The sequence below is a fragment of the Rhinolophus sinicus genome, linkage group LG01, assembly GCF_036562045.2.
Source record: "Rhinolophus sinicus isolate RSC01 linkage group LG01, ASM3656204v1, whole genome shotgun sequence".
Taxonomy (NCBI): domain Eukaryota; kingdom Metazoa; phylum Chordata; class Mammalia; order Chiroptera; family Rhinolophidae; genus Rhinolophus; species Rhinolophus sinicus.
This window is the reverse complement of record NC_133751.1, coordinates 146,509,638-146,534,320: the sequence shown is the minus strand read 5'-3', so window position 1 is coordinate 146,534,320 and position 24,683 is coordinate 146,509,638. Positions and strand designations below refer to the sequence as shown.

The 24,683-nt window shown below is 44.0% G+C and overlaps 1 protein-coding gene across 17 annotated transcripts in view; it reads right to left on the bottom strand.

The window, feature by feature from the left end:
* PKP4 (plakophilin 4) overlaps nucleotides 1-24,683 on the bottom strand; it is a 228,375-nt gene that overhangs the window by 5,490 nt on the left and 198,202 nt on the right. For all 17 annotated transcript variants that reach the window (XM_074336670.1, XM_074336698.1, XM_074336705.1 and 14 more), the window contains 8 exons: nucleotides 17,793-17,976; nucleotides 14,687-14,804; nucleotides 13,042-13,233; nucleotides 12,669-12,842; nucleotides 9,587-9,737; nucleotides 6,181-6,376; nucleotides 1,957-2,041; nucleotides 1,716-1,833 (listed from right to left, as the gene is read on the bottom strand). In XM_074336670.1, the coding sequence (XP_074192771.1) occupies nucleotides 1,716-1,833; nucleotides 1,957-2,041; nucleotides 6,181-6,376; nucleotides 9,587-9,737; nucleotides 12,669-12,842; nucleotides 13,042-13,233; nucleotides 14,687-14,804; nucleotides 17,793-17,976 (1,218 nt within the window). The remainder of the gene's footprint in view (nucleotides 1-1,715; nucleotides 1,834-1,956; nucleotides 2,042-6,180; nucleotides 6,377-9,586; nucleotides 9,738-12,668; nucleotides 12,843-13,041; nucleotides 13,234-14,686; nucleotides 14,805-17,792; nucleotides 17,977-24,683) is intronic.

The window sequence follows — 24,683 nt, the reverse complement described above, 5'->3', positions numbered from 1 at the left end:
AATGAGTGGTCACTTATTCACTCGATCCACTTGAGAGCAGCAGTGCCCAAACCATGCCACCGGTGGTTTCACACGCACTGATGCGTTCAGAGAAAAACCGGCACTGAAATTTTTTCCTTAAAAAGTCACCTCACTGATATAGGATCGCTTGGTGTTAAACAAAGGTGAATGTTCATGGGCAGTGTCCATGTGCCACTCATGTTGCTTACTTTCTAGAAGATGCTAGGATAGAACATACCCACCTGCCTCCCACAATTATATTAGGAAGGCATCAGATGTGCCCATAAGGCCACACTAATGATGACGGATGGATGACCAGCCTTTAGAGTAACTGGAAACAAGCGTGAATTATATCCTACCTCTGAATGGAATCCAAAAGGGTATGTCGGCATTTGGAGGGGGGCTCACCAACATTGCCCAATGTGTGTATTTAAGAGGTCCTCAAAACTAGTTCATTGCTTAGTAACTATGTCTTCATCTGTCTGAAATTATTCTTTTGCCTGTACATATGCCTTTGGTTACGCAGCTAAATCTCTTGCTTTCCCTGGCACCCCTATTTCTGAACCCCTAAAGAATTCTCAACATTCTTTTAAAAGAAGATAGCCTCAGGCCACACCTGGGGAGCTCAGTAAGGATGTCAAAAAACAAGCACAGCTCTCTTTGCAGAACACACCTCATAACTTAAAAACTAAGATAAATACACACTGTATGCAAATTCCTAGGGCAAGTAGAGACATCCAATTATGTGGCAAGAACCACTGGTCATATATTAGTCTTCTTGGACACATATGTCCACATGAGAAATAAGACTGCCAGCAGTAGCACAGCTGAATACAACAGATAATATTTATATGTCAGCATGGGAGATATATAGCCAAATTAAAAAAAAAAAAAAAGATACTACTTTTCCTGTTTCATTTAGTTAAAAATTAATTTTACAGGACTGACTTAGCTTGGTAGTAATATTCTGTCCTTACATGCAAAAAAAAAAAAAAAAAAAGTTAGTCAAAACATTCCTTCTACCAAACTAAACACCACCAATAAGTAGGTAACATGGTTGCCAAGAGCCCCAACTTCCAAATCAAAGGGAACTTTTGTAAACCCAGCTGCAGGGCCAGTTCCCATTAGCCGTGGACTCTGGGGGGCAAGAACACAGCGAGGGCATGGAGGTCTAAGTGGTGAGGAGGGTGTAGGAGCAGAGCAGAGCTCTCCCAGGCTGTGGGTGCCAAGAGCCTCTCTGAAGGACCCTGCTAGTGAGTTTTCATCAAGAAAACTCAAAATCACTTCAGAAGAGATTCTAAACTTGTGGCCAGCAGGCAGGCAGGGCAGCCATTTTCAGATACAACCTAGGGGTCCTCAAGCTGTGCCCCTCTACTCTCCTACCCGCATCCCTGGGCCAGCCTGTCACACGCACGTTCCTGGGCCCCTTCACAAACCCAGCGAAGCAGAATCTTAGGGGAGGGGATGGGATGGAGGGCTCCGGGATACTTGTATGCATTATAGTTGGTGTAAGCTTGTATAAACATTTAAAATGAACAGAGAAAAATGGGTTTGTTGTTTACAGTCGCATGTAATTCCCAAAGAAGGCTTTTGGTTAGAAGAGCAGAGTATTTGAATATGACAAGTTCAATAGCTTATGTTCAATCTCCTCTGGTTGGGAAACAATGTTCTGCCACACAAATGTTCTCACCAAGGACTGGAGTTTACCCACTAACCTGACTGAATGATGGGTGACATCTGTTGGTTGGTGGTGGACAAGGAAGGATGTGACTTGAATCGATCTCGCTCTAACGTTGACACAGGTGTAATAAAATGGTTCTGATTCCACCCATCCTGCGGAGTTAAAGGAGAAAAAGAAACCTCTCAAAATGAATAATGACATTTCATTACAATAAATGATTACGAATGTGTGTTCTGATGAATGCTAATCATCCCAGAGCTATTCTTGTAAGTTACCTTTTTGTAAATGCTCCGGAGGTCCCGATATTGCCATAATGTATTCAAGACCTGGGCTGCTGCCTTCACCACTTTCAGAGATGATCTAGGGAGAGAGCGAGGATGTTAATAAATAGAGGCGGCACAGCCTCAGGCTACACTTGAGATATTCAGGCTGCGAATCAGTGTCCAAGAGGCCATCTCTCCAAGGACCAGAGGGCATGGAAGCCGCTGCTAGAAAACACTACCAAGGAATCAGGCACATCTGGGAGTCGGTCAAGTTCAGGGCTGGCCAGGGGCTGCAAAGACCAAAGCACGGCTCTCAGGCAGTCAGCTCTGCAGGGAGAAGCTGTGGTTGGGATGAGCCTATGACCTTCAAGGTGAGGGCCTCTTTCAGCCTCCTCATGTCTACCAGGGAGCTGACCTATATGGAGCTTTGGGGTCAATGTGACCATGACCACACATCCTGGGAGCGAGGACCCTCCCAAGTGAATTTAAATGTTCCCTCCCACCCCATTAGGCTTTGATAAAAACACCTCCATTGCCTTGTCATTTATACCTCTATGTAAACAAACGTACATACGTGCTCTCATGCTCGATTTGGAAAATATGGTTAGTTATTAATTCCCTCTCTGAACACATTCTGCTGAAACGGGCACTCTGTAAGCACTGCTGACCCTGAGTCACTGCGTGTCACCTTGGGAGCTGCTCCTCTCACCAGTCAGTGAAGAGGGATGTGCAGCTTCCTGCCTCAGCAGAGGCCTTCAGATGCCCACGTCTGGGGTTGAGCTGGGCTCGGGGAGTCAGCCCTGAGGATGACGGAATACCTCTCTCTTCGGAATTCATTTTTACATTGAAAACTAACTTTAAGTGTGTATCATGGATCTAAAATCTGATTTCTTCTTTTACTCCTTATCTTTCCTATGAAACTTGCATGAAGTGGAAGAAGAAGAGAGGTGAGCAGGCTATAAGCACTTTCTCTACGCCTGGCAACAGAATATGGGCTGCTACCGACACTGAGGGCTTCAGGGAGGGCAGAGTACAGGCAAATTCAGGGGCTTCACCCTCTCTGTTCCGTGGAGTGGGAGATTTCTGCATTTACCTTCATCCTAGCTCCCACCCAACACTCACTCCTCTTAGTGTTCCTGACGAGTCAAGTACAGAACCAGGCAAACCAACCCACTCAAAGCCTTTCTAAATTTTATGTTTTCAAAATGGACCACAGAACAAGGAGATACCTCAAAGAAATGACCAGAGATGAAATTTCAGACACCCACAATGACCATGAAGGTCACGGCCGTCCCGTTCTCGGCGGGTCTCGACAGTCCTGCTGTTGCCCATCTCCCTGTCTTTAAGCGCTAGGCAGCTGGGACTGAGGCAGAAAGGCAGACCCCACATCTGACTCCAAGGACTACCTGCAAAGCTCGACAAAGCAGGCGTGTGCCAGGTACACACCTTGATACAAACAGCTAGGCTAGGTAGGTGTTTTTAGAGACAAATTCTATGAGCAGAAACCTACTTGACTCCTGAGAAATGTAAAGGAAATTTGTCTGCTCCTTTGCAGCATACCTCCTCGAAAAGTTATGTACTCTCGTCTCTAATTTCTCTCAGCCCATCTTTTCTTAAACCTATGACATCACAAATACTGTTCAATTGGACAAGTCCCAGTCCTCACCCTACCTGATCTAGCAGGAGCATGTGACACATGCTCCCCTTTAAAACACTTCCTTCACTTGGCTTCTGGGACACCACGTGCTCCTGGTTTTCTTCCGAGTGCTCTGGCTCCTCATTCTTGAGCTCATTTGCTGGCTCCTCATTCTCTTTGCCCTCTGACTATGAGGGACATCAGGCCTCACGCCTCTTTTCTTCTACATTTACTTCTTTATTGATCTCAGCCCACCTCACTTCTCTTGAAGTGCCATTTATACACGGATGACTCTGAAGTTTGTATTTCTAGCCTGGACCTCTGCCCTGAACTCAAGCATATTCCCCTGTTCACCAGGCACTCCAAGTGGATGTCTCATATACATCTCAAATGTGACATGTTCAAAACAAACTCCCGCTTTTCCCTAAAACCTGCTCCTCCGGGGGCGTCCCCACGTTGGTAAGTGGAACTCCATGCTGTGGCCTTGAAGTCCTCCTTGACCTTTACCTCCTCTCATCCTGCTCATCTGATCCTCCAGCAAATTCTGTTGACTCTACCTTTTAACCATGTCAGAACCGACCACTTCTTTACCACACGACTGCTGCCACCAGGGCTCGGGGGGTCGGGTTTGTCTAGTCACTATGATCCCTTCAAGGGATGTCAATCACATCCCTCCTCTGCTGAACACTCCCCGATGGCTTTCGGTTTTACTCAGAGTAAAAGTCAGTCCTTACGCTGACCCACAGGGTCCTATACTGCTAGTTACTTTCCCTCCTCCTCTTTCCCCTTGACTGGTTCTGTTTCAGTCCCACTGGCTTCCTGCTATTGCATCAAACACACGAGGCACTCTTCTGTCTCAGGGACCTCACTTGTTCCCTCTGCCCGAGATGCTCTCCCTCAGAGAGTTCATTCCTTGCTCTCTCCCTCCCCACCTCCAGGTCTATTCTCAAAAGGCACTATCTTTGCGAGGCCTTCCCTGACCGTCCTGTCTAAAATTATAATTCCCTCCCCTTACTGTGGCATGCCCTATCATCTTCCCTAATTTTATTATTTGGCCCCATTCAGCACCATCTGATAGGCTAAGCATGTTTCTTAGTTAGTACCTCATCTAGCTTGCCCATGGGATGTAAGCTACCTTAGGGCAGAAGTGGTTGTGTGATCTGGTCACTGCTGTAGCACAGAGCAGGTAGGCAATACATACTTGGTGAATCATAAAGAAAGGTAAATATATGTTCAGAAGACAACTTGATTTGATATAGAACTTTCTCAAACTCTTATTTTGAAAACCAGATTAGACTGGGTGATAACTTTTTTTAATATACAAAGTTTTGACACTGGTTTTCTCCACTTTCTTTGTATGCCTTTCACAAATGAAGACTAACAAAACTTTAAAAGCGCAAAAAGCGATTACATTACCTCAGGGGAGAGGGTAGGGGATCAGGAGGGGGAGTTAGTAGGACGGATCTTAGCTTTATCTGTAATGTTTCATTTCCTTTGAAATAAAAACGAGAGTGTGTGCATTTATTATGAATGAAATAAAAAAATATATATATAAGAAGTAAGAGATTGAAAGGAAATACAGTTAATGTTGATAGCTATAGTTTCTGTGAAATGAGAATATGCTTTGTCACATTATTCTTATATTTTAGAAATTCCTTCAAAAGTATAAAGACATAATGAGTTCTAGCACTGTCACTCAGCCAATTAATAAGTATTTACTGAGCACCTATTACGGGTCAGGCTTTGTTCTAGATGTACAGGATACAGCAATGAACAAAAAGACAAAGTCCCTTCTACTGGGGGAGTTCAGATGCCACAGAAAACAATAAATACCAGGGGAAATCAGTGCTGTGAAGGACAATAGGACAAGGGAAAGAGGTGGAAAGTGGGGAGAGGGGCCATTTTACTATGGATGGGTGGTTGCTGTCCTGTTATGTTGTGAAGGCACCAAGCACTCCTACTTCTCACTTCCTTGAAGGAGTCTGTGATCCAATACTAAATCAAATTCAGACATACTATAGCTCCATGACAAAAGCCTACTTTGCCACTGATTCTCTAATCCCCACTTTTTCTACTTCGTTAATTAGGTGTTACCCAGAAGCAAAGGAAAATGTAGGATGCAAACCCAGGGCACATCCTGAAGCCACACAGCAGGACTTGCTGTAGAGTGTTGATTTTAATACTTTCTGGCCACCTGCAGAGAAATCAATCCCCTAGCTGAGGATTCAAGAAGATGTTCCTGCAGAACAGGCCCCAGAGCCTGGAGCAGAGCCCAAGGTGCAAGGGAAATGGCGCCCCCAGATTTTCCTCATCATGGCATTTCTGATTTTTCCAGGGTCGGCATGACCAAATGTGACTTTAGAGACAGAAAGGAATGCAGGGGCATTACAATAAAAACCAGAAAAGGGGCCACGTGACCTAAATGCCTGTCTCAGCAAAACAGGTTGTACCTGCTGGAAACTGCTTAGCTTATTGGCATGTAAGAAATGCAACAAGAAATCCTTTCCAATAGGAAACATATCCTTACAAAGGCCCTTATCAATCCCAGGATGATCCCAGGAATAAAGCCTCATGAGCGCATCTCCGTGCAGCAGACTTGCCTGTCTCCTCGGCCCTTGGTTATGTTCACCAGCTTTTCTATCCCCCCAGAGTCAGCCAGGGCTTTGGCGTTCTCCATGTTTTTGCTGGTGACCTCATGCAGAGCACAGCAGATGGCTGCCATAGTCTCATCAGACAGCACGCTGGGGCCAGTGCCGCCGGGAAGCCGGTTGACCAGGTCTCTCATGGCGTATTTACCTGCCAAATGCAAAAGATTTCATTCTACTTTCAGACAGTGCTAGGTTTTTGTGATTGTTTTTAAAAGACTGTGACTATGCCATCTTAACAACAAAACTTCAAAAGAGACGATAATAGGGGAAAAAAAAAAACCCATGACAAAGAATAAAATGACAAATATTATAAATGTAAGGGGGAAAGTTAACATTTATTGCAATGTCACTTAAATAAATGATTGGTTTATAAAACATTACTATAAACTGCTGAAAGAAAATGTAAAGAAGTGTATAAAATTGGGTATATATACCAATCAAGTTGTTCTAGTTTAACTATTTTCATTAACAGCAAGAAATACAGGAATCATGATAGTAAATTTTATTCTCAATTCAATTCCTATGCATCAAAAAGAACTCAGCTTCCTCTTAAAGCTTTAAAAAAACTTATCTTTAAATTTTAAAAAGAGATGAAGTAAGACTGCCAAGCAATGCTTTTCATTAAATCTTTCTGGATCTTAAAATTTGAACTGGATACAGTCACACATTTGTACCACGTTGAGGGTGTGTATCAGATGGTCTGACATCAGTAGTGATAATGACATGTTAGTTTCTTTTAAAGAAGACACAAGTGAAATTTTGGTATTAAAATTATGGGTATATTATCTCCCAGGAGTAATTCAATAATAAAGTTCTTGATAGGACAGTCTGGGGAGTCCCCTAGCTTTTGAAATACTTCTTTACAGATCCTGAATTTTTCTTACTTCCCTCCAAAAGGAGATTATCTCTAGCTTTTTCAATTTCAATTACCAATGGACAAACTGGAGTAACTGCACTACACACAAAAGAAATTAACTACAGCTCAAGTAACTATTTTCTTATTTTTTCCTATGCTAATAATTGAGTTTATATTAAATGGGTTTTTATTAAAGACCTATTTACATACACTGGTAAGCAGACAGGCCCTGACTACATGCTGCATAATTTACAGCATGTCAAAGGGGAGACTGTGGCTTACTCACAACACCAAGAGTGGGAAAACAGTGATGACACTGTAAGCCAGAAGATAAATGTGGTTTTTGAGGACAGATGATAAGTTAGCACTGGTGATTTTAAATACTCATGAATGACCGAAAGGTCCATGATGTGTAATTTATCATTTTGCTAAGACACAACTTTAAATTGTACCCCTGAGGCTTGGGATACGGCAGCTCCCTCTGCCTGTGAGTGAGCCTCGTGGTTCCCTCAGAGCCTGCAGCTGGGCCGACTCAGGTGAGTATGCAGGAACTTGGACAAAGTGATGAAACTTGGGTTTGCTTGTGAAAAATGGCTCTGAAGAGAAAGTCCATTGCTAGGGCTGGTGATGGACGTAAGGAGAGAGGGAAGGAGTGAGAGAAGGGGATGGTTCTTAGGGGCAGAAATGCTGGGGAAATTAGATTGAAATACTGAATTCGGGAGGGCTTCAGAATTCATAGAAGGAAAAAAGAAAAAGTGATTCAGGAAATAGTTCAAGAGTGCTCCAAGTGGGTAAAAAACTGCTCATCAGTGGAGCGAGAAAATGCTCGTGGAGCTTTAAAGGGGAGTTGGGACATTCACAGGAAACGGTGCACGGAGAGAAGGCCAGGATTCTGAACACACACTGCTCCTCCCAAAGGCCTGTGCTCAGTGGGGCTGGCCCTGCACCTGCTCTCCCGCGTCTCCTCCCAGTTGGGGAATGACAGGCCATAAGACTTCTGTTGTCAACCCTTTATTTTTTAGCATTAAGAACTCCTACACTATATGTGCATTTTATAAGACATTCAAATAACATAGATGTAACAAAAATAAGTTTAAAAATGGCTCCTGAGGGACCTAGAGGATTTCTCTCAGGGCAATGTGGGAACCAGGAGTTATAATGCCTCTGCTGGGATCGGACATGAATTGGATTGTGTGAACAGGAAAAGCAGCTCCTTTCCTCTCCGTGGGGGATGATTTGGCTCAAAAAAGCGGTGTGTCATAGAGCAGGGTAATCTAGGCAATAATTTAAAATAGCAATTCTGCCCCCACTCTGTGATGGGCTTTTGTGTAACTTACCAGAGTGAAACCTCACAGCAACTCTTTAGGGTAAACATGGTTGCCCCTGTTCTTTCTCTAGCTCCCTTTCTCCAGTTTTGTCTCCCCCTCTCTCTCTTTCTTATGGCAGGTATATTTTAGTGAGTTCAATATATATTCACTAATCCACATAAGATCTGGTCGAATTTCCCCTCCCTCTCCCCTGACCTGTCATTAGCTGGGGGACTGATGTGCAACTTGGTGATTTCTAAGTAGCTGCCTCCCCCTCTCCTTTCATTTCCACAGCAGGCCCATGGTGAAGACAGCAGGCACCGTCCATGCCCTTTCAGAGGGAGATGAGGAGGTTTTCAGTCGAGATGAAGGAACTGAGCCCAGGTCGGCTCAACACGGAACAACCTCCCCCACCCCCACAGCAGGTTCCACAGCCAGGGAACAGCAGATCCAGGGTTTATCCCGAGGTCTTCAGGAGGGTCTCTGAGCTTTTGCTTAGCCCACACCCTGCTTGAGATGGGGCAACGCCCTGGAGGCAGGCACGTAAAGATACCTAGGGTGCAAATCTCCAAGAGATGCCCATTCTCAGGTTCATGCAGGTGCCGGCCCTCCATTTGGATGGAGCCGAGGGTGAACGCCTCCTAAAAATCTGTGCCTCACTTGCCTTACCCTAGTCCGGACCTGCCCTGGGTGGAAATGGCCTTGGGAGTGTGGCTCTGCCTAGGGGTGGGCATTTACACAGATCTGAGGGGGAAAGCCACAAACCTTTAAAGAGGTTTCATTATTTTTTAAATTTTTTTATTTATAACTTGGTAGTGTTGATGAACTAACTAGCAGATATCAGTCTTAAAAATCAGACAGGGAGAATTAAACTTGTTTTGTTGCTCAAGAAATGAACCTCCCTTAGGGAATAGAGACACCAAATCTATCAAGCAGTGTTGTAAAGTGTAACTCAAATTGCTAGCTTTCCTGAAAATGTACCTTCCCCGATCAAGGTTTAATTAATGAAGAGATCTCTTGCTGAAAAGAAATGGTCACAAAGGATAGACAGCGGAGATGCTCAAATATGGCAAGAAACCAAGGATTAGGACTCAGTTGCTAATCACTTTAAATGTCATGTTTTTATAAATCAAAGGAGTTTTGTACATGCTGTAGTGGCTCCCTCTTTGTAGCTCACCTGGTCACCAGAACGTACCTATAAGCTCCTTGTTGCGAACATCTAGTGCCATATTCCTCAAGGCAGTTGCCACAGAAGACACCACTCTATCATTATCCATTCTCAGAAGTTCTACAAGGATGGGGAGCCCCTTTTCTTTGCGGACGGCCGCCCGGATGTACGCTGCAAACTAGTGAGCAAAACAAGGCATTAAGTAATATGGAACAGAGTTCAACTCTCAGATGTTACTGTTGCCTAAAAAAGATGTTTCCAAAAGATGAACTAATAGATTAAATGTTTTCTTTCCAATTGGAGATTAAATCTGTGGTGTCAGTAAAGAGAAAACCATAGTTTGGGATAAAGATAGGCTAGGATGACTGATTTGAAAAGAAATCCCAAAGCCTGAAAATCTCAAACCGCCATCTGCCAGATATTTTTGTGCAGAAAAGAGAAGGCAGTGATTACTTTCTACCTCAGATACGTAAACATGATTAAGGAAGGATCTTGCATCTTCTTTGCAGCTGGCCCCATTCCAGGTCCAGAGGCTGTAAATAGGATGGCAGGGCCCAGAACCTATCAGCCCGTGTCCATCAGGTCATTTTTTTCTATCTTTTCTGCAACAATATTTAGAGTTCAAAACCTTTTAAAGAGGTTCCATGGAAAAATTCCTTGCCTCAGAAGAAAGGAATTCTCCAGAAACACTGAGCAACATAATTCGTACACACTGATGAAAAAGTAAGTATATTTATATGTAAAATGCTTTCTCATTCAAGGTTAGCTGCTGCTTCTTTTCTAAATGTGCAGTCAAGACATTCTTTTGTGATTATGAGGCAAGTCTGTACGGTGAGTCAGTTTGTGCACCCTATGAATTGGAATGCTAAGTCATCAGGGAAACACCACGGAAAGAAAAAAGGTAACATTTTGAAAATGGGTCTTAATTTAATCTAGCTTTTAACTTTCATTAACATTTTTACCAAGGCAAACTGTCTTTCGAAATTTAGGATAATTGAAAAATGTTGTGCATAAAACATCTAATACTTTCCTGTGGTGGTCAAGACATGAGGACAAAGGTCTGCCAGCCCTTTGTATTATTTTGAACATTAAAATATGTGGCTGGCCACTCAGTTTCTTGAGTACCAACAGAAGAGATTATTTTAATAATACACCTAAGAGGAAAAGATGCATTTCAAAGATCCTATTAACATTCTTCATATGAAACAAATACTTCTATTTTCCAAACCAAATGAAATCTACAGGGGGAACAGAGTACCTGACTGCTATAGGGTAAAGCACTCAGGCAGCTGTATCCACTTCTCCCGCTGACGCCTGCAGCAGAACCAACGCCCGTCTCACGTGGAGAGCGGCGGCTCGGCCCAGCCCTGAGTGGGTCCTGTCCGGAGCCCTGCAATCATCCCTGCTCTGCTCCCCACCAAGGAGCCTCCAACTTGGTAACATCTGCGGCCACGATTTTCTTGTTTTCTTAACGAGGGCCTAGTATTTTGATTTACTATTGTAGATACTGTTCATATTTTAAATGAGGTTACCATCTAACTTCCATTCACTAAATGATCCTAGAAATGAAATACTACACAACTCAAATCAGATCTCTTTTCTAATTATTGTCTTTTTTATTATCATCAAATGATCCTATGTCACAAGAAGCTGGAGACGAACGATGGGTCACCAACAAAAGTATTATGCATACTTATGTGCTGGGTACCGTCCTAGGCCCTTCACATTCACTGTCTCCATTACTCCTCACAACTACCTCGTGATGTAGGGATTACCTCTATTTTACAGATGAAGAAACTGAGAACAGACAGATCCGAGGCACCAGCTAATAAGTGGAAGGGCCATGGTTCAAAGTCAAGGGTTCTGATTCCAGAGCCAGCACTTGGATTCCAAGCTATTAGCACTTTCATTAAGAACAACAATAAGACAACAACCCCATTGGCTTAGCACGAGGCCATAGTTATGTGTATAGATTCATTGTAGCAGCTGGCTGCATGGAACAAAGCATACCTAGGCCTAGCAATGCTTTGCACTGTCATGGATAATGCAGTGGCCAAAATATTCTATTTTGGGAAATAGTGGTGGAAGAAGTAGCCAAAAACAATCATTATAATAACTCCACGAAGATATACCTGTCAGGAAATTTCTAGAGGCTGAAAACATTTCAGACAAGGATTGTCTGGGAAGTTGCTAGATGTCGTATAGAAGTTTGAGAATGTGCTTATAGTGGTAAGAGTAGGAAACCACCTTCAATTTTCTTAAAGAAGTCACACACCTGCAAGGAATGCAGAAACTTTTGCCATACACATGTTCTGTAAGCATCTGAGAGAGCAATAGCGGGCCCCTCTCCTTCCCTGCATCACTGCCCAAACTCAGCTCTAATTCAGGCCCTGGGCATCTCTCACCTGGCTCCCCAGTGAAATCCCAGCCTCTACTTGTCTCTTCTTAGAATTCACCATCTGCACTGCCACATCCAACAATATCCACATCGGCCTGTGACGCTTGTCTGTTGCAACCCTTTCAGTGGTGCCTCTGGTCTGGAGGTGAGGTCCCAGTTCCTGAAGCTTGGCCATCAGGCCTGTTCACAACGCCTGGCTCCAAAGTGGGCCACTCCTTGCCTGCCTTCAATGCCCCAGCAACCAGCCTCTTCATCCTAAGGCCTTTCTTCTCTTGTCCCTTAATCTGGGTCACTTCCTCTATACCCCCAACAATTAAGACTTTGCTGGCTTAATTCTGCTCATTCTTAAAGATTCTATTTGGGTAGCACCACCCCAGGAAACCTTGCCTACCTCTTGGCTCTCTCCTTCCCCTCACCTGCCAGGCTGGGTTAGATGTCCTCTGTTAAGATCTCCACAGCAGTATACCCAGCCCGTGGGGTCCACTGTACTGAATGGATGTGTCCGTTTTTCTCACTAGCCTCCAGTTTCTCTCAGGAAGGGCATGTCATATCCATCTTTGGCTCCCCACAGACAGCTGAGAACAGACAGATCTACCCCAACCCTTTTTCCTCCCACCCTTTCCAAACTCTAACCAACCATGTCCTTTCACCATTGTTGCTGATGTGGCTGCACAGATGGAAAGAGGTGTGGACAGGCAGAAGACCTCCTACCTTCCAGTTTCCAGCAGAGAGGTTTTGGAGAGATCCAGCAGAGCCTTCCAAGGTGGCTGGGTTGGAACTTTCCGCCAGAAGAGTGAGATATGGTTTTACCACTGACGGATGCCACAGCATCTCAACCCCTTTGGGGGACTTCGACAGTCCTGGGATAGGACCAACTCCATCCCACTGAAAGACAAAGAGCACACATTAAGTGAAAGCAAAATGAACACAATCTCTAACACTTGAAAACATCCCTCTCTGCTGGACTCAGCTACAGCTATGTAGAAAAACTGTATCAGGAGAAAAGCTTTTCTTGCCAAATATGTGATTTCTTACTCCCAGAAAAATGAAACGTTAAGAGTTTCATGTCAAATAAAATACTAACTTGATCCTCCTGTGGTGTTTTCTTTTTCTTTTTCTTTTTCTTCCCCCAGCAGCTTGGCTCTGAGTCTTTGCTGGGAGACTCTTTTCCTAGTAAGTCATCCAATTCGTTCAGCCCCAGCAGCCGGGCCTGAGGGACCTCCAGTTCCAGCCGATAGGACAGGTTCCTGAGGGTACACACGCAGTTCTCTACGGTCTGCAATCCAACACAGCGTGTAATTAAAACCATCGTAGCACATTAGTGCAAAATGCTTCTGTACCAAATGCCAGTAATACTAAATAAGTGTAGAATACGAAACAAGTGCTTTTTCTTATGGGAACCTGAAACAATCTAAAGAAAGAATTGTGATTCTTTTTTGTGGCATAGTCAAATGACAGAGTGCAGAGCCATCTCAGTACATCTGAGGATCTGATTTCATGCTAAGATGTGCAAGGCTCCGGAACAGAAAATGCCCATTGTTTCTGCTTCAGGGTTGCTGCACTGGCAGAAATGCAGCTGAGCTGCCAGAACCTCACTCCTTCTCACCACTAGAAATCCTCACCGGGACAGCAGGTGGGACCAGGCCCCTCTCTGGGGACTGCCCGTCCCATCTGTCTCCTTCCATCTCCCGACTCTCCCTTCTCTCTGTGGAAAGTTCCGTAATTTCTTTTTCTGTTGACCTTTTGCCTTCTCTACGTGGTCCTTTGCTCCTTCCAGTCTTTACCACACCCCTAATTGGGAGGCCAACTGTCACTTCATTGAGCACGTCTGAAACCAGGGTCAGTTTGCCCAGGAAGCTCTCCTTGCAACTTGCGTACTCTTCTCAACTTCATCTGCAGAGCTTTTGGTTCAATAAGGCTCAAATAAAAATGGGGCCATCACCCTGAATTCCTCTCCTACCTTCTTATCATTCTTCCTTTCTCTCTCAGACCTGTATTCATGACCTGTGGACGTCTTACAGCATCTCTTCGTCCATTCCATGCTGAACACAAAGTACCCAAACCTCCTTGGACTCCTGACACTTTCAGTTAGTGCCCCCTTCCTGCTTCTCCCCACCTTCCTCAGCCCCTGCTCCTGGGGCAGAGCCTGGTGAGCAGAATGATGAGCAGAATGCCCTGTGCTAGGGCAGGGATGGAGAGACCAGGAGAGGAGCATAAGGAGTGACCAGCACGACAATGGGAGGAGGGGAAAGGCCAAGACTGGGAGAGGCACCCAAAGTTGGGGTTGGGGCTGGGGCTGTGGACTGCACTGGGGGGCGGGTGGGTGTCACAGTGCCTGGACCAGGAACTTTTATCCAGCAGATACTCAAAAACACATGCTCTGCTTCTAGAAGTCAGGGATACAGAACTGGAAGGAACAGCAGCACGGCCAATCACCTTGACCATGGGCCCAGCAGAGCCACCAAGAAAGTCAGGAGCCTGCAACCGGCTAGGTCCTTTACCACATGGAGTCACTCAGTTTGCACTGGTTCTAAGGCTATTTCCTTAGGTGGTCATGTCCCTGGTAACTTGCAGTTTTTAGAGAGACTCTCGCTTTAATCTGGAATGTAGCCCAATGAGGAGGAGAGGCTCAGGAATTTCCAGAAAGAATCAACGGCATGCGAGTAGCGGCATTAGGCAGCTGCTGCCAGCCGTCCCCGTGCCCCTCCCACGGCCAGGCAGGCACTGACCTTGCTGTCGTAATCGGATGTATTCACACACGTGTGGATCACATACAGCAGTGAGTCCACCAGCCCCTCGCAGGATCGCATCTGCTTCCGGGCTTCCTCCCCTGCGGAGCTGAGGTTCCTAAATGGGCGGAAACATGGGAGCCATTGAGGTCAGCACCTTACCATTAGTCACAGAGCCTCACCTTAATGATCCGAGAGACCGACAGACAGTAGCCAGCACATCTGGTTCAAGGAGGCAGTTTGGGGCTTGCATTTTAACATCCCGAGAGCTCACAGTAAGAGCTCACAATAACTTATCCACAAATAGACGGGAGCAGGAGCATTTGAGCTTTGTATCCCTCTCTTGACATGCCACTTTCTAATCTCCTAAAATAGTGATTTTGGGGGCCTACCCTCAGTGTCCTCATATCTAAAAGGGGGAGAAAAACTTATTACCTCACAGTTGTGAGGAAGAGATGAATTGCTATATATGAAGCGATTGGAAAAGTGCCTGCCAGTTTATGTGCCATGTTTGTTAGCCATGATTGTTACTGTTAGACACAGTTTACCTCCCTTGTTAGGCCACAAAGTCCTTTCAGTGCCCTGAGCCTATTATAATGTTTTGCATGTAGGAGGTGCTCGTAAATGCTTCTTAAACGAACACAGGAAATATAATTTCTTGTATAAACATTCAAGTTAAATATGGACATCTGCTTATGCTATAATTTTTTTAATCATCTTTTAGATTAAAAAAAAAAACAAAAACCCTGAAAATTGTTTTAGGTCTCTCGATATTGAAATCTTTGGTATCAGTTTGACTAAATGAATTGATACCAAATTATAAGGATCTATTTTATGTCCCATTAACAAGATTTTAGCCTAACTCTGAGATTTTGCAAATCTTAAGATTTTTCTTTTCATCTCGTTTTTCTGGGGCCAGAGAGACACTGTTACCTCCTCTGTTCTTATCCCGTGTCACCTCTTAGTAGCACTCAGCAGCCACCTTCTTCCATTCCTCTAGGAGCTCCTGGGAACCCTCATTCCTCGGGTTTTCCTCCCATCTTGCCGCCTTTGCTTCTTAGCCTCTTCTGCCTGTGGGTTGTGGAGTGCCAGGGGCTACTTTGGTCCCTTCTTGTCTTTATCTTTGCACTTTCCTAGGTGGCCCTTCCTTCTGATCGTTGGCTTTATTATAAATTATGGACCAATGACTCCCAAACGTCTATCTTCAGCCTGACTCCTCTCTGGGAACTCCAGATTTCTTTATCCAACTGCTTCCCTGACACTACCATGTGGATAGCTAATTAGACATCTCAGAATCGACACGGGCAAACTCAACTGCTCACCCCTCCACCCTTTCTTCTCCCTGAATCCATCTATAGCACTTCCGTGCTCCCAGTTACTTCAGCCAAAGCTCTAGGTGTTCTCTCTCTTTATTCCCTTTCCCTCACCCCTTATATTCAATCCATCAGCAAACCCTGTCAGCTCCCCCTCCACAAAATACCCCCCATCTGCCCATCTCTCTCCAGCACCTGGTCCAGGCCACTGTCCTCTTACCTGGACCACTGAGCAGCTTCATCTTCCTGTCTCTATTGTTGCCCACACACAGCCTTCTACATGGCAGCCAGAAACCAGTCCCGTCACTCCCGCGGCACTTGGAATCAAGTGACAACTCCCTCCTTGATCTAAAAAATCCTACCAAATCTAGTTCCTGTACCCTGAGCATTAAGCTCCAGCTGTGAGCTAATTCCTGCCGCAGAGCCGTGACACGACCTGTTCCCGTTGCCTAGAACACATGTCCTCCTGATCCCTCACCCTCACCCTCAAATGGCAGCTCCTTATGGTATTTCAGATCTATGGTTTACATATCACCTCCTATGAGAGACCATCTGATCATCAACGTAATCACCTAATAACTCTTATATCACCCTATTTTATTTTTATGGCACCTATTGTTATTTTCTTATTTGTGTGTCTGTCTGTCTTCCCCAAAAGAACATGGTTCTCCCAGAGCAGGGACCTAGTCTGTCTTATTCATCACTGATTTCACACGGAAGATTTAACCAAATGTTTACAGCCCTGACCACCGGGGGGCTGAGCGTGTGCGTCCTGCCTCTGGGCTGTCCTGGAAGCCGGGCAGGCTGGCTGAGGAGTGATCCCAGCCTCCCTCAATCCAGGTGTGGGGCGAGGATGAGATGCTGCTGTCACAAATCGTCGGTAAGTGATACAGGCTGTTTTGATGCCGACATCTGAGGTAGGGGGCTGGCTGGTTTTCCGGCATCCTGATTCTTGTCACCCTGCCACCCCCAACCAAGGGGGACGACAGTCACTTGTTAACAACAGTGAAAGACTTCAGAGCAGCGGGAGCATTAACGGTGTGTCAGACACGACACTAAGCATTTTACACCAGTGGTGGTATTATTATCCCTATCTAAAGATGAGGAAACTGAAGCTCAGACTGGGAAGGGAGGCAGGGCTGCCTGAGGCCAGAGCCCACGATCATCACCCCCACGCCACTCTGCCCAGGCTTCTGCTTCCAGTTCCCAGGACACTGCAAGCCTGGAAAACTGGGTAGAAATTGAACTGATGGGCATTAATGGCAGATAATGAGTGATACTGTGTACACTTAAGAGAGGCTTTATGGACTCTACACGCTAAAGCGAATGACTGAAAATACTATTTGGGCTGATTTTCATTTACTTATAACACTCCAACCCAATGGTTGTTTAAACCACACACCTCTTTTCATTCTTTAAAAAATACAAAAAATGTTTCAATCATCACATTTTGAACTTAAACAAAAACCAGACTGCAAACACATGAGCTATCAGAAGGTGATTAACTGGAAAAATGTTGTTAAAGTGGAAAAGACTGGAATTTTGGCCGAGTTTCAGACTGAAAGGCCCTTCTGACTAAATCACAGAAGAGTCATTTGTAAGATAATATCTTTCAGGCCACTAGTCTCTGCCCATGATGTCTTCCCCACAGGGTAACTAAGTCCAATGGCCTAAATTTGAAACAAACTTGGAAATTTAGGTAGGTATTAGTAAAATGAAGTAAATCCTCCTAAAATCAATTTACCTATGACCTAGTATTTAACCACAGAATTAACGGGAAAGAACAAACTGACCTCAGGCAGCCTGTTGTATTACGCAGAACGAGTGACGTCTGAAATTTAATTTTATGATCATCATCAAAAGAAGAGTTATTCCATCCAGAATGTGGAACGATCACAGTGTTTGTTAAGGTTGAGAGAGCATCTCGAATGATTGTCATCTTTACGGCATCACATGATGATAAATTCCAAAGAACTCCTAAAAAATGAGATTTTTAAACATCAAAAATCATAAATTAGAGATCCTGCAGTTTCAGTAATGAAATAAACATATTAGCCCTAACTGATGTGAACTCAATCTGTTGCAAACCTAATCTATGGCCTGAATTTGCAAGAAGGCTGCGGCTGGACCTCTAATAAATGTTGAGTGAACATATGTGCGTTTCTGGCAGTATTACAAAGTTGTACTAGTCTTTGCTCTTAAGTTTTAAACTCTATGTGTCTACCAGGCACGATGACTGTGCTTTTGCAAAGTAAATCTGTTATTCTGTGAGGGTGAGCGGAGCAATCCAACCACAGGTCATAAATATATGCATCTGTGATTGCTGTAAAACAGCCATTCATTGCATTATCCCTCATAATCAATGTTTTGTGTAACCAACCCTTTTTAAAATTTAGAAATTGGAAAAAGTTTCTCTTTTGCAAAACACTGACATGTCTGTCTTCATCATGCTATCCCTTCTTACTTTTGCTACTGGGAAGCTCAAGCTTAAATATAATGTTTGCAGCAACTTAACTGGCACAGAGGGTGGTTACATTTGCTTCATCTTCTTTATTTAGGTAAAGTTTAGATATTTCTGTTTCTACTTGAAGAGTTTTATTACCATGTGCTTATTTTAGAAGTGCAACTTCCTGCTACTCCTTTTGGATACAGGCAAGACACAATAAATTAAGTCACCCATACTATAATTCATATCAAGATTGCTAGGACAAAAGAGCGGAAAGGTAGCTTATGAGGGTGTTATTTAAATTGTAAATATATTATTTCTGTGTCAACTATGAGGTGGGTTACATTATTGTCATAGCACACATATTTTCTAACAGTTACTCTTTTAGAACTTAGAGCAAATTCAAGGTTATACCCACTCTAATGTCATTTTCTCATCAATGCATTTTCCTAAGTGAGAGGGAAGGAGGTGGAGGAGGGATGTGGCAGTTTTTCTGCAGCTAAGGTCCCTCAGAGCCCTGCAAGCCCCATGTATCCTTGGCAAGCTGCTCAAAAGTCTGTACGGTACTGTTAGAGCTATCAACACATACAAACACTTGCGGTCCGTGGAGGAGGAGTTAGCAAAACCTGCCCACGTCCATTGGAGCAAGTCAGGCTTGTGAACGTGACTGAACCAGAGTGTTGAGCCAGAGACAGGGCAGGCAACTGCTGCTGGAGGGGATGGTGACCAAGGAGCCCACCTGGAAACTGACTGCTCAGCTCCCTGGGGCGGGGCCTGGAGAAAGCACACGCCCCTTTATAAAGGAGAGTGGTAAGAGAGGTGGCAGCTTTTTTTTTTCTCCTTTATGGAGGAAGGAGAGGTAAAAGCAAAGGGCTGGAATGGAAGGGAGTGAAACAATACTCTGACTACACACAGAGAGAGGACCTTCCCTTCCCTGCAGTCTGCCTGAGCAGTCCGCATGCTGTGGAGGGAATGGTCAAGGATGGTGGCTGATGCTTCGGCTCCGTCCTGGGAAAACGTCTGGGTCCTGTGTTCTGCGCTGCACTGTGCTCCTCTCCTCTGTCACTTGGTTTTGACATCTGCACCATGATGATCGGGTTTCCCTTGTTCCCCAAGAACTTTCACTTTTCTCTGCTCCTAGTCTTTGGGGTCAATAACCCACCGTACCTACAGCCACTCAGGACCTCCGTCTCAGCAGCAGCCCATCTAGTCAGGCCTGGACTGGGAGGGGACTTGAGACAATTCAGAATCAGGAAAGGGAGAGACCTTGCCTTGGCTCTGAAAGCTTGTTGGGTCCACCAGGACAGACCCCGGCTTACACCATCCCCTGTGGCACACACGAGCACACACTGTAAGTGCTTATCAAATGAACTTAAATTCCATAGGCAGCACTATTTCTCCATGGATTCTGATAAAAATGGCTGTGTTTCTACATAAAATAGCTTTAGACTGTGCTGCCTGGATTCCGGGGTTTTGCTGGACTTGTAGGGGGGCAGCCATGGGAGGGGTGTGTGTGAAACTGGCAGCAGGACTCCAAACTCCCCCCAATTCACCCAGAGCAGCTCCATACTTATCTGTCCTCAGTACTGGGTCTCATTCTGTGTTTGTCTGAAAAAGGGTTTCATGTCCCTGAGACTTCTGAAAAGCACTGTCTTCGTAGAACAAAACTAGAGGGCTGATGACGACGTAGGAACGTAGGAGCTAAGGATGAGAAATGAGTCTCTGGAGGTCTGTCCTGACTCAAGTAACAAGAGATAGGAGGGAAGAGAGAAGAAAGAAAGAGTTGAGGCCTACAAGGGCGCCACAAATAGCTTCACCATTTCCAGCTAACGAGGCCAAGCCTACTCAACCCAGGGCACCGATGGGCCTGGCAGAGTGCAGCAGTGGTCCAGAGCCCATCGGCAGGGAGGGGTCATTTCCTCCACTGCCGACAATTTTATAATACGTGAGTCCTGATGCCACCAGAGCGAATGATCTTTCTGTCAAAGTCTTTCAAATTTCTCACTTTGCAAATTTCAACGCATGGGGGAGAGCTGCGTTTTCCAATATTTCACAGAATGCATTCCAGCGAAGGTAACAGTAAGGCAAGGTTTATGGAAAGTCAACCCTATTATGATACAGGCTACAGGTGTAAAATTAGATATCTCTCTACAAAAAAATTAAACAGTGTGAGTCACAAACGTCAGGTGAAAACATGACTCAGAAGGGGGTGGTTCTTTAGTATGTTGGAGCTTGGAGTTGATGCAGGGAAGTTCTCTTTGATCATTGGCAGAAAAGCTCGTTTTTCATGATTCCTGTCTCCCCTCCTGGCTACTTCTAAAACCCACTTCGGGTAAGAGGCTGTTTCATAGATTTGCAGATTCCCCTGATTTTCTGTGCAGGTACCAGAATGTTGTCCTGCTCTTTTTCTTACCAGGCATTTAGGATGACCAGTGGAGTTATACATCATCTCGCAGTTTACTATTAGCCTTTACATCTCCATGGGATCGAACAGCCTAAATGTTCATCAGTCAATATAAACAACAGGAACATGACCATTTACTGTGGTTTGACTCTGTGCCAGGAATTGTGTGCTTTGCATACAATACCTTAAAGAGTCAAGATGCACAAAATTAATTAACTTCACATTTAATTATTTTGTAGGCTTGAAATTCTACATGTTGATTTGATGAGCACTAGTATTTCTAAATTTAATTTAAAATTTTATTAGACAAGTATATTGAGGAACAAATACTCTACCATCATCCATACTTTTATATGTCTCGTTATACATACACAGGATGAGTTAATATGGACTCAAAAACATCTGTTGATGGATCCAACTTAATAGTCTGTTTTTGCCTGACAGACTTAGCTCAAAGTATTACCCTCTTTCATGCCTTTTCTTAAAACTCAGTATTCAGGGGTATCTTTAAGGTCTATAACTAAGGGGAGAAGTTGGAATAATGTTCTGGATCTCTAAGGGGACTTGCCAGCATAGCTCTGCTGGTCTTTCACCTGAAGACCAGAGCAGATGGTTGGTGACACCACACTCCTAGCGATGGATAGGAAAGTCCCATTGCTGCTCCATCGCCCAGAACCAACATGCCAGAATCCCCATTCCTCAAACTGCAAAACACAAAGGACCAGTGTTGCCCAATCATAAAATGTTAAATTGTTAAAACTACATAATCCTTCAGTAGATAATCTGACTATGCTAACTTTTGGTCAACTGAGACAACTTATTGATTATAAAACCAGTCTTACAGTACAGATATATACTATAGTCTTATAGTATTCAGGCTTTCGCTTCTGCAACTTCAAAAAATGTTCAAAGTTATTCTTGACCAGGAAAAAAAAAAGGAGAGATTCTATTTTTGCTAAGGCTGTGGCATTCAAGGGACCCACACAAAGGCAGCTTTATCATCTGCACTGCAAGTTGTATTATTCCACTAATCCCGCACTTTACCATCTAACACAAAGAGCGACAACATTTGGTGTGGATTTAACTGGTCGTTTCAAACATCAAAGCAAGTTAAGATATTGGCTTTTCTCTCCCACTTTCTATTTCAAAAATAACACGGAAAGCCAAAACAACCTGTTCTGATCAACCAACATTGAATGAAGAAGGTTCAATTATACTTAAAAGCCTTAGCTATGGAATGATTAATTTGGCTTTTCTACCCTAAGTAGAAAGCACCACTCTTAAGACCAACTAATAATACCCGTGTGCACTCTTTCTCACTAAGGTAGTAATAAAACAATGTTCTTTGTACTCAGTCTGTCCAAGGCTTCATTTAATAGGTCAGGAAGAACGTTGCTAGAGCAGTAAGTAATGAATAGAAAAGACACCAACTCCCAGATGTAGCAAGACTGATGAGAAAATACAGAGCTGTAGGATTAGCATTTTCCATCAACATGATAAACCTCCAGCTCCAACACCCTAATGCAAAATTTGCTTCAAAAATATTTAGCAGTATACTCTATTATCTCCTGGTTTCCAAAGAGAAAGATAAAAATAAACTGTAATTTGGTTTAGGAAGCTTGAGGTTTTTATTTAATTTAAAGCAATTAGCTATTTGTTGGGAGGACTAAGAATATACATATACAAACTAATTTAGAAAATACTAGGGAATTTCATGCATATTATCGTAGAAAATAATATTCACTGTGATTATTGGTTACTCATAATTATGTGTACTTTTTCCTGTGGTAGAGAATATGAAATACTGCTATGAGAGATGAAAGTTCATTTTCCCCACAAAGAATGAATAAAGTAATTAAAATACCATTTCACATAAATCCTTGCTGCAGAATTTTCAAAGAGCTCACGTTTAAAACTAGCTTTATAGCTTATTCAATGGCCGAGTGATAATTTTATAGTCCAATTCAAAACTGATTTTACTGATTAATTAAAATAATAGCACTATTTGAAAAGTGTATTTCTTTAAGGACATTAAAAACCAAACAAGGAACATTAGAAAAACACAGGTTCTCTGGGAGCATGCATACCTAACAGCCTATACAATTGGTTTTTTTTTTCTGGTATGAAAGAAATCTAAAACCACTCATTTTTATATAGCATTCAATTTATTCCTTGTTTCCTGATTATCAAAAAACCCCACCATTGTTCATGGACATTGCAAAAAAACAAAACAAAAACAAAAAGCCAAGCGTACTAGTGTACTTCAGATGCTGCCAATGGGCGTGGCTCTCCATTTTCTTCTACAAGTTAGACTCCTTTTCAGTGTCTGTTCTTGACACTCTTGTTTCAGTCATGCTCTTTCACATGATGTCCACGTGGAAAGTAAAACTACCCATGCCTTAGGGGGTGTGGAGACTATTACTTCAGAGGACAATGGGCCTTGGTCCTACTGTCCTGGCACAGAGGAAGCGTCATGACAAATCACTATCATGAATGTGCTGCCGCTTTCTGGAGTTAGAAATTGTGTGGTAGATGCATTTAGCCTCTTCTGCCAATGGTGCATCTATGGACGCTTTGGAACAGACCAGTGTCGTGCATACCCACTCTGCAAGCATTTCTGATAAGTGGGGGTACAAACAGTAGACTAATAGTGAAAATGTAAAACATCAAGGCTGCAGAGTGCACCCAAGGGCCAGAGTGTGTGTGCATCTTACAAACTCAGTCTGTGGGTAACAAAGCAGGAATGCTGCCTCCTGATCTAGAGCCCACCGCTCCTAGCACATGCCTCCCGTGTTATTCCCTATTGGTCTCTGGCTGAAACACTCAGGAGCTGGTCAAAACTTCTCCATTTCTTCTCTCTGAAGTTTTCCTGTAACTCCGGTAGGGTTTTTATAAACTTCGGTGACATTTTTTGGAGGAAGAGAGTAATTAATGTCAAAATGCTATGGTGACTACATCCTGTCACAATATAGCCACCTGCATCCCTGTCCATGAAAGCTGTGCACCTCATGCCTTTTAGTTACATGTTACTTACACAGCAATATAGTACAGACGTGCACTGTCCAATAAAGTAGCCGTCGGCCACGTGCGGCCACTGAACACTTGAAATGTGACTAGTCCAAATTGAGATGTGCCATGAGTATAAAAAATACACAGTGGACTATGAAGACTTGGTATGAAAAAAAATGACTGTAGAACATTTCATTAGTAATTTGATTGCTTATAAGTTGAATTATTGGAACTATTGGGTTAAAGAAACTATATTATTAAAATCAATACCACCTTTTTAATGTGGCTACTAGGAAGTTCAAAATTGTGTCCTGCATTATAATTGTACTGTAAAGTGCTGGTAGAAACACTGTTCATTTTATGCCAGACTCTGAGACACGTAGGCGAGTCCTCTGCCCTCGGGAGGCCTTGTCACAGTTACAACACAAGGCAGCCGGGACAAAACACCCAAGTGTAGGAAGAGCAAGAAGCACAGCTCATATGTCGTTCGAGCCAGGCACTCCACATCCATCCTCACAAAAACACCAAGCAGCGGGACTGTTTCTCACTGGGAAGCTGGAACTGGGAGAGGTGATATGCCTGGGGCCACAGAGATGGAAGGAAATGAGTAGACCTGACTCCGCAGCACACTCACTCCCTGACACCATGCTGCCTCTCCCGGGATGTGTTGCGAAGCTGGGGAAGCTGTATGGTAGGACTGGACACCACTGCATCTGAACTGGAGTGTGAAGGGCAGAGGCCAGGGAGAAGCAGACTGGGGCTGGGGAGCCCTTTCAGGTGGACCAGTGCTGGGACAGAAGCAGGAGTGGGGGAGCCTCAAGGAGG